The 10,155-nt window shown below is 39.8% G+C and overlaps 2 protein-coding genes across 2 annotated transcripts; both read right to left on the bottom strand.

Annotated features, from left to right (window-relative positions):
- Window positions 1-6,435: 6,435 nt before the first annotated feature.
- LOC112006490 (pectinesterase inhibitor 6) lies at window positions 6,436-7,685 on the bottom strand. Its single transcript, XM_024038765.2, has one exon. It carries the CDS (start codon window positions 7,310-7,312, stop codon window positions 6,719-6,721), a length of 594 nt encoding a protein of 197 aa, XP_023894533.1. The 5' UTR covers window positions 7,313-7,685; the 3' UTR covers window positions 6,436-6,718.
- Window positions 7,671-8,567, bottom strand: LOC136069204 (pectinesterase inhibitor 6-like). The gene has a single exon (XM_065777484.1). The coding sequence runs from the start codon at window positions 8,094-8,096 to the stop codon at window positions 7,671-7,673; it is 426 nt and encodes a 141-aa protein (XP_065633556.1). The 5' UTR covers window positions 8,097-8,567.
- Between the last annotated feature and the right edge of the window lie 1,588 nt (window positions 8,568-10,155).

Here is a 10,155-nt window from a genome sequence, read left to right as displayed (position 1 = left end):
TTCTTAGTTCTCCCAAATAAAGCTGGTTTGTTTTTGGTAGGAAAAATATTCTCTTACTCTCTTTTATACAATATTCATAATTAATGCACTAATACATTTTTTTTTTTTTTATATATAACTTGATGATGCCGAAAAATCACCAGTGAGCCACACAATACCCACACGCTTGAAATTACACCTGCATAATAAAAAGAGAAGACATAGCAAAGGGCATCGGTGTGGTGCTAGCCAAATACCCTCTAAAGGTCAAGTTAGATTTTTTCACAACTCCAGAGTGCTAGAGCTGAAGTGAATTATGCGTACCTTAATTTGTGAGGATATTGGGGCTTTTATAGTTGTAGAGGGTAGGCTCAAGGATGACTAGGGGAGCTTGGTCAACCAAAGGCTGCTTCGAGGCCTCTGGGAGTTGTGTTGGAGGAGGGGCGTCAACCTCTGGAAGTTGTCGGATGTCTGCGTCATAAAAGATATTCTCAGGCAGCCTCAGCTCTGAATCAGCAGGCACTCCAGCAGCATCCAGCGCTTTGCCCCAGGTCATATCACAGTAGTCCCGAGCGACTAAAGCGAATTGCTCGGTAAGACCTTTCTCCGTCGTCTCCACTCCCAGTTGATAAGATGCTTTCTTTTCGGCCTCGGTCGCCTTCTTGGCTAGCTGAGCGTCCCTCCGAGCCTCCTTGGCAGCCTCCTTGGCCTTCAGGAGTTCGGCGCGAAGCTCCTTCACAAGCTCTTTCTCAGTTGCCAGATTTTTCTGAGTTTCGTTCAGCAACTTGCGTTGGGCTTCGGCCTGGGTCTCAGCATTTCTTAGACCAGCATGGAAGCTATCCCTTTCTTGGGTCACTCCCTTTAGCTAGTCCGAGATCTGAGAGACCTCATCCTTCAGGCTGCCTAATGCCCTCTCGGCCTTGGACCTAGCTTGGGCCTCCGCTTGGGCTTCCACATAAGCCTTACGATTCCATTCTTCGGCCACGAAGACCTGCTGGGTAATCTAAACAAATAAGATAAATGTGTTAGTATAAGAATATAGGAAATTAATAATGTAAACAAGGAGTTGAATGAGTATGCTTACCATGGCCAAGTCCCTCTTCAGGGACATAAAGAGATCATACTGGCTGAAGCGCCTGTATGACTCCATGTCTCGGGGGAGGAGCAGTGGTTGCTCCAGGGCTTCGGCTATAAGTCCAGCTCTACCCCCATCGTAATTCCTGACAGAGGTCTCCCAGGAAAAAGGAACACCATCAAGTTCCAGCCTGGGAGACCACGTGCGTTGCCCTCGACGCACGTCGGCCACTGGGGGCTCCTCCCTACTCTCCACAAAAGAGGCCCTTTTTCTACGGTGGTCCTTTCCCACTTTCTGCTGCTTAGCCTTTGGTGATAACACCACCTCCCACTCCTCGAGCTCGATTGGTCTCTTTTTCTTCAAATCCGACATCGGTTTCAGAGCCGGATTAGAGATTTGAGGTGGGAGTGGAGGTGGAGGTAGATTCACCACTGGCCGAGAGGTCCCCGTCCCCTTGGACTCAGCTTTATTACCCCTTTTCTTCAGAAGGAGCTTCAAGTCTGACATTTCTTCTTTCTCTGAAGAGTCCTCGGGGACTGTAGTCAACAGCAGGGGTGGGCGGATGCAGGACTGCCTGTCAGGTTCCTCCTCAGAATCTGAAGAGGGTATTATCTGAACCCCCTTTGAGTATCCCCTTCAAATCTAAACTTGTCGATCTGCTCCTCTAATGAGGTGGATGAGGAGTCAACCCTTTCGCCTGCGGCCGCCGGTTCGAGGGGGACCTGTTGAACTGGTCGGATTAGCAAAGGAAGGCCCTGGGGGTTGGGGTGTGGAACAGGTGCGAGGTCGTATGAGGCCAAAAAGTTTTTCCGAGCAACGTCTATTCGCCTTAACCGGTGATCACCTTGCGTGATGGCGTTGCCAGCTGGCTAAATGTCTGCTTTCTTGGGCGTGTAGCCGAGTATGAGTGGGATGGACCTCAGCTGTCCGTCCTCGCTTATGAATATCTCCGAGCGTAGTAGGTAATTAAGGGCGGAGGCGTTAATAAGGCTGAGCCGAGGAGCAGTATGTACCTTATCTGTAAAACAAACAAACAGGTCAGGTCAGAAAACAAAAACAAGATGATATAAAAAAAAGAAGAAACCGCCCTAAGACTATTGTTAGAGACCCTAAGTCTAAGGAGTCACACCTGGCTCTCCTGACTCGGTCGGACAGTGTAGACCGTCATGCCATGCGCCCGAGACGATCAAGTAGTCGTCTTTCATCCCTTTATTCGATTTGGGAAGGCAGGAGAACAGTCTAACGACGTCGGATCGGGATTTGAGATAGTATCCCGCCCCTTTTTGGCTATGACACTCATACATGTATGCTAAGTCATGCCAGGTCAGCCCTAATCCTAACTGAGCATTCAAGGCATCGATAGCCCCTAATATCCTAAAAGTGTTGGGCGCGCACTGCTCAGGAGAGAGCCTGTGGTTGCAAAGATAGTTTAAGGTGATGGGGCCCATTGGGAGGGTCATTCCCCCTTCAATGAAGGCTATCATTGGAATTACGACCTCTCCTTCTCTTCGGGCCGTTAATATCCTCTCTAGAGGGCAATACCTCAGATTTACCCCCCGCAGGATACCATAATTTCGCTTGAATTCCTCTATCAACGCCGGACTATCGACGAGATATTGGAATTTGCCCATTTCTAAGAGAATGACTGAAGCGATGAACAGAAGAGGGGTTTTGAGGGAAGAAAACGTTAGCCGAGAAGAAAATAAAGAATTAGGAGGCGCTGAAACTTACACAAACAGGATTGGAGTAAAATCCCTAAACTCGAAATGAACTCTTTGTAGATTCTGGAGGCAAAGAATGCAGAAATCCGAAGAGGCGTGAAAGGCTTTTGAAGGAAAGGACTCTCTGGGTGCTCTGAGAATGCTCTGGGTACTTTGAGAATGTGTAAAGTAAAGAAAAAATAACCTCCTCCAGGGGTTTATATACGGAGACAGATGAAACGGTAGCATTCATTCTGTCCAAATCCCGAAGAAGAGCCCTGGCCGTTTGATCAATAACCCACCGTTGGATGCAAAGAACAAAAAGCCGCTTGGAGTAATTAATACATCGCTTTGGGAATATGGGACTGACAGCGGCAATAATGAAGCGCTCGTCTCTATGCCCGCGCGCGTGTAAACAGGGGTATTTATGACTTCCCCCTTTTAAATTTCTTTATTTTTCTTTATTTTTATCTCTTTTTCCTTGCATGGCAGATCAAAATCTTACTTTTTCTCCTCGGACGCGAGCGAAAAATTAAAATTTTGAGGGGCTATTGTGGGGGGAAAAGGGCCCAGCCCAACATAATGGGCCGAAAGCCCATAGAAGAGCTATTTTGCGACCGAGAAGAAGAAGATGGAAAAGGTAGGGCCCATCTGGAAGTGGGACCCTCAGAAGGGAGAATTATTACTATCCGAAGAGGATATCTCCTGTCCGAAGAGGTTGTAATCCTCTGACGCAAATATTACAAATCAATTGAGTGTGTGAAAGGCCAAAATGACCTTCCGAGGACTCCACCTGATCAAGATAAGCTTTGAGTATGCTGGGAAATGATAAGGATGGAGAAATATCTAAGGGGAAAGCTGCTACCACCGTATTTAATACCCTGCAGCAACTTTTCTGGCCGCATTTATGTGGAGAAGACCCCTGAACAGTGCATCCTAACCTACCGCCACTCACACAGGGCTAAAAGAAGATGCTTGACGTGACATGTACTCAAGCAAACTCATGGATGAGGAGCAAGTGGATGATGGAGATAAGGAGAAGGGTGGCTATATAGATGAAGGAGAACTTGATTGTAAAAGAAAAAAGAGACCTTTGCTCATCACATAAACAATAGTATAGCTCTTCGGATTTTCAGGTTTTACGTGTAAATTCATGTTAGCTAGTGTTTGAAAGTTGTGATCCGTTGTTATCAATCCAATACTTGACCTAGCTCTTTCACCTATACTCTACAAATTTATTGCTTTGGGCTTGGGCCACTGATCCCAACCTTACAAAACCTATTCCAACATGGTGACATACCAAACATGCCATATGTGAGATTATTATGAGTAGGGGTGTGCATGATCCAACCCACCGACCTAACCCAACATACTAATTTTTTTTTTTGTTTTTTTGATTTACTTTGGTATTTAGAGAACTAGTTTTGATGAATTTGAAATTTTGCAAAATAATTTAAACATAATATGTGAATTGTAATAATTTATGAAATCCATTGTATTTGTGTGGCATGAAACATGTAAGCACAACCCATCAACCCAGCCCAACCTGCATGCTTGAATTGTGGTGAAAAATCTCTCCAACTTGACTCATGCACACCTCTAATTATGAATAGACTTGTCTCCTGATATTATATCTTTAACAGGATATCTCCTATTCTTCCAATAAGATGCGAGCATGTCACACACTGTTTAAGCAATAAAATAAAACGAAGACTGTTTATTATATATCACACCCTGTTCTACAGAATCTACACATTTGTGTGTTTGGTATTTATGGTAACATTCTTTTGTTCTCATAACACGGTTATATACAGGTCCGATCGTACCAAAAACGAAAGCGTGGAAGGTTTGAGACCAAGTGTTAAGAGGGCCCAATCTTGTGACTTTTGGGGCATGCATACTATTGTTCACTATGAAACTGTTGAATTGAATCTTTATTTCCTCATGTAGTTATTAGGTTTATTTATTATTATTTTATATATATATATATATATAAATGTAACTTATGCATTCTTCCAGACTTCAATATCAGATTTCTTTTTCTTCCAAACTTTAGCTCCAGCTAACATGGTAGGGCAAGCTAATTACAGGCAGATAGACACTAATCCTATAGATTACAACTTGCAAAACGTGTAAGTTTTAGTTTGAATAAAGAGAGAGAGAGAGTCATACAAGTTGATGTAGCGTCAATGAACACTGATTTAGGTAAATGAACGATTGGGGTAGAAAGTCTCTCATGTGAGAGTGAGATTTTCAGGAGTTTATGATGAGGCCAAAAAAAGGATGCCCCACTAGCCGGGTCTCTACATGAAAAGAATTGGCAGGGTAAACACCCAACCCGGACAGTTTATGATGAGGCCTACCCAGCAAAAAAGCCCATACCAATCTGGGCTTAAGTCCTGTCAGAAAACACACCAAGCCCACACACTTTATTTATTTATTTTTTTGATCCAAAGCCCACACACTTTATTAACATCCCACTTTGTAGTCCTAAGAAGTAAGAAGGAAGGAAATGGGATTAGGGTGTGGGAGTAGGACTACTAAACATTGAAGGTCAAAGAAATGGTAAGTTCTGATTTTTAAAAAAATGGCAAGTATCTTTGTCTTTTAATTATTTAATTTTTATATATTATAAGTGGAAAGAAAGATTCAAACTCATGTTTCAATTGAAAGCACCAGAAAGTGTTATTGTCTTTTTAATACCCTTCAATACCATATAATGTCGGCAAACAACATATTTTTATTGGGGGTGGGGACATGGAGGAGGGATATAAATAGTCCTTTTTATATTTATGATTTCCATTTAGTTTGTATTTCCTAGAGGGTAAAAGCTGTCTTTGTCATTCTTATTTTGATCGTATCGAATATAAAATAGTCTATATCATTTTTTGTGTTCTATTTTATACTCCACCAATCACAATTTGCCATTCATTTGAATTCATTGGTATCAAAGTATTTTGGGAAAGATAGTCATTGACAGCACAGCAGATATTATAGCAAAGATGATTTCATATGGCTGCATAATTCTCTACAACTTTTACTGAAATCTTCTCTTCTTTTTGCCTATTATTTTTTTGGCCTTTAATGCTAAATTTCTATAGCATTTTTTCTTAGCCTGCAGAAGTTTGGGGATCTCAGGTCTCTCACACAGTTTTCTGCCAATTTATGGTAGTTGATTATGGAACTAATTTATTATAAATTTCATACTGACAATAGTTTATTAAATATAATATATTGATGTTATATCTGGTTAATATATGATTAGGTCCTTAGGAGTTAGGAACTTAGGACAGGGCCAAGTGCTACATAAGAACTCTTCTACTGGAATGGGGGAATATGCATGAGTTGCCTAGTAATGGAAAAGCAGTTATCTCCTTTATTATCTTGCCTTACTTGTTGCAGATGCTTCAATATTTCTTGGTTTTGGCGAGCTAATTACTGAACACTTTCTGCCAATGTCTGCAGCTGTTGCTCCATCAAGGGGTTTTGGGAGCTTGAAGGCAGCATTGTGGTTGCTTTTGACCATTGATCAGCTCTGCACCATGCAACTTTTCTCTGGGATCTGTAGGCAAGGCCAACAATTCCCACGGATGGCAAAATATGATGTTGCCTATATATGCCGACACTTAATTTTGCGTAACATTCCACATTCAAATATAAGAAACTATATCACCTTATAAATTTAATAAGAGAAATTTTTATAAATGAAAAAGATTTAATAACAGCATCACTTAGATTGTCACTTGTGAGAGCAAAAACATATAAACTACATAGATTTTTATGGCTATACGAAGCTGGAAATATTATGGCCCGTTGCTACCAAACAAAATATCTAGAGATATTTTGGCTGGAGATGGCCTTATTCTCATACTAATTAGTCATACTGCATTTGATTATGATCAATCCAGAGACTTCTTCATCCCTAGATTGATTCATGCTATGACGAAACCCATATTCAGAACCCTTATGGAACAGTTATGCTTGCCAAACCTGTGGATGCTAGTTTGTTAACCAGAGCCAGGGCATTACTAGTGATATAAGTAGCATTCAAAACCTGATTTTGAAGCAACTTAACTTGCTTTCCCTTTTGGTCTTCAAAACCATCCAAGCAAGTGTCTTCGTCGGTGAGGGCTGCACTAATCCATGTAAGAAGGTCACTCATTTGTTCATTGAATGTGCTTTTACTAAGCCTTCTGAGCACATCGAGTGATTTATGAAGCTCATCAAGTGCATCCTGAATACATTCAATGCAATCTGAAAGGGCAATTCTGTTCTTTCCCTTCATAAGCCGATATTTCTTCAATTTTTTCAAGTTTTGAGCAACGTCCTTTACCTCACCTATTGTCACTGATACTCCTGCCCGTGCCCACTTGCTGGGGCTTCTCTTAGCAGTGTTTGAAAATGATGCTAGTGAGTGAACACACATGTCAGGGTACCTAGTCACTTTGCAGGCTTCTTGAACATAACTGCTTCCATTTCCATATGCCAATTGGCCTGAATTCGTCAGCAATGCAACAAACATGAATGTCATAAATGAATGAATACAAGCCATTCTCATTCAAGAGAAGTTAGATGGAGAAAGTGATAGCAATTGAAGTAGAAACTATTTTATCACTAGGTAAATACTAGTACTACAACAAAGAGTCCATGTATGAAATAGAAGAAGAGAGAGAATAAAGAGTCACGCTTTTCAATGATACTGAATTGATTCCCATGAACTGTAAAATCATAGAGCTTTTGATGTTTGATTTATAATAAAAAAAAGGGCTTTTGGCTGACTTGGAAAGGGCAAGATCTTTTTGCAGGAGTTTGATTTTTAGGCAAGAGGCTGGTGAGTTCCATAAATAAAGAGATAGCGAGGCTGAAATAGGTTGTGACTGGGCAGGTGAGTATCTCTCACGAATTCAAGATAAGGTCTATTCAGTGCCTTCTTTCATGTCACTCATTTGTTCATTGAATGTGCTTTTACTAAGCCTTCTGAGCACATCGAGTGATTTATGAAGCTCATCAAGTGCATCCTGAATACATTCAATGCAATCTGAAAGGGCAATTCTGTTCTTTCCCTTCATAAGCCGATATTTCTTCAATTTTTTCAAGTTTTGAGCAACTTCCTTTACCTCACCTATTGTCACTGATACTCCTGCCCGTGCCCACTTGCTGGGGCTTCTCTTAGCAGTGTTTGAAAATGATGCTAGTGAGTGAACACACATGTCAGGGTACCTAGTCACTTTGCAGGCTTCTTGAACATAACTGCTTCCATTTCCATATGCCAATTGGCCTGAATTCGTCAGCAATGCAACAAACATGAATGTCATAAATGAATGAATACAAGCCATTCTCATTCAAGAGAAGTTAGATGGAGAAAGTGATAGCAATTGAAGTAGAAACTATTTTATCACTAGGTAAATACTAGTACTACAACAAAGAGTCCATGTATGAAATAGAAGAAGAGAGAGAATAAAGAGTCACGCTTTTCAATGATACTGAATTGATTCCCATGAACTGTAAAATCATAGAGCTTTTGATGTTTGATTTATAATAAAAAAAAGGGCTTTTGGCTGACTTGGAAAGGGCAAGATCTTTTTGCAGGAGTTTGATTTTTAGGCAAGAGGCTGGTGAGTTCCATAAATAAAGAGATAGCGAGGCTGAAATAGGTTGTGACTGGGCAGGTGAGTATCTCTCACGAATTCAAGATAAGGTCTATTCAGTGCCTTCTTTCATATAAGAGTAAACTGCATCTTAATTCTAAGACCACAAGTATGGGATAATATACTAACAAATATCATAGCAACATCTTGAAAACATGTCATTATTATTTTTTTATTAGGTACGAAATCATTTTGAACTTATGATGACTCTTTACCATCGCACTAAAATGCTTACGAGTTTCTTTTGGTGTGAAAGAAAATTCAAATCCGACAAGAAATTTTACCAATTGAACAGTTAAAACTTGAGGGAATATGCCATTATTGAACCCATAATGAATCAATGATGCTGACCGGATGTCCAGTGTGACTACACAAAGTAACCATGATAAATCTAAAGTTGATGATATGTACTATGCAATTTGTAACCGTACAGTAGGGCATGTGCGGTCCATGGCAGAACTGATAATGAAATGAAATAGGTACTTGATAAGGTGAATAATTGGGGTGGCAGTGAAGACGGAAGGCACAGTTTCTAGATTGGACAGTACGAAAAGTATGCCGGAAGTAGTTACTAGTTAATCTGATCAGTTCGTATTCGCGGTTAATGCAGCCACTTTTTTTGTAGACATGGCAGACTTGCTTTTAAAAGTTGATCAAAACCGTCCATTCACTTCCACAGTACAATTCACATGATTTGGCTTGAAAATTGGTTACACTTCACATGAATACAACAAAGAAGCATTTCATCAGCGTTGACAAGGTGCTTGCTTTCTGCTGTCTTTACTCTTACCTATCTTTCCCAGTATTTATTGGTCCATCTGTTACACAAAATTTCAAATATGATCTTCACTTCAGTTTTCTACAATCCATAGATTAACATGTAGTCTCTAGATACATCTGGTAGAACATGTTACTTATCCACTATCTATTGAGAAATTTCTTGATTATTTTGAAAGTGACTTGGAGGTAAGAAATTGGTGGCTTTGATTATGTCATATTTGAGTATACTGTACACATCATGTGTCATTGTGTGCTATATTGGGATATTTTTGAAAAAAGTAGGTATACTATGTAGAAGTCAGAAAGTGTAAACAAATAGCTTTCATTGCATACATCCAATATTCATTTGAAAAGACACATTAGAAAGGAAAAAAATGGGATTTAAATTTTAGTTTATATGACTTAATAAAGTACTAAAAAAAAGTGATTTTTTTAAAATTTATTAGTGATAGAAAAAGTATAGAAACAGAAAATGTTTTTATGAAGATTGAGATGACATGATGTAATTGGTACTAATAAAATGATGTCAATAATAAGCTCATTTGGAAGTTATGCTACATCTACTAATAACTTGCAACATCAACGGCTATGCAAAATTTTGTGAAATGGTGAAACTTTTTTTTTTTTTTTTTTTTGAGAAGGAAATTTTGTGAAACCTCTTTAGTATTACTCGTTGATAATATCCATAGATAAACTTAAATCTTATTAATACGTGGATTTCAAATGATTAGTTGTAAGACGTTATTTTAAACTCAACACAAATAATTTTATTAGGACAAAAATCTCTAGCCCCCTACCCATGTTATTGAAATCTCTCAATACTAAAATTCTAATGCAATTCCGAGTATAGTTTTTCTTTTATTTTTAAACATACATATATAAATGGAGCACAGTAAGCTCTTTTAATGTAGTGGGCCAAAATTGGGCGAATGCTGGTCTCCCTAGAGATTATGGGTTAAAATTGGGCTGGGCA

The sequence above is a fragment of the Quercus suber genome, unplaced genomic scaffold, assembly GCF_002906115.3.
Source record: "Quercus suber isolate HL8 unplaced genomic scaffold, Cork oak 2.0 scaffold_156, whole genome shotgun sequence".
Taxonomy (NCBI): Eukaryota; Viridiplantae; Streptophyta; class Magnoliopsida; order Fagales; family Fagaceae; genus Quercus; species Quercus suber.
This window is presented reverse-complemented; position numbering and strand designations above follow the sequence as displayed.

Coding starts and splice junctions, on each gene's coding strand:
- LOC136069204 (XM_065777484.1), bottom strand. CDS start 8,096: ATGAGAATGGCTTGTATTCATTCATTTATGACATTCATGTTTGTTGCA.
- LOC112006490 (XM_024038765.2), bottom strand. CDS start 7,312: ATGAGAATGGCTTGTATTCATTCATTTATGACATTCATGTTTGTTGCA.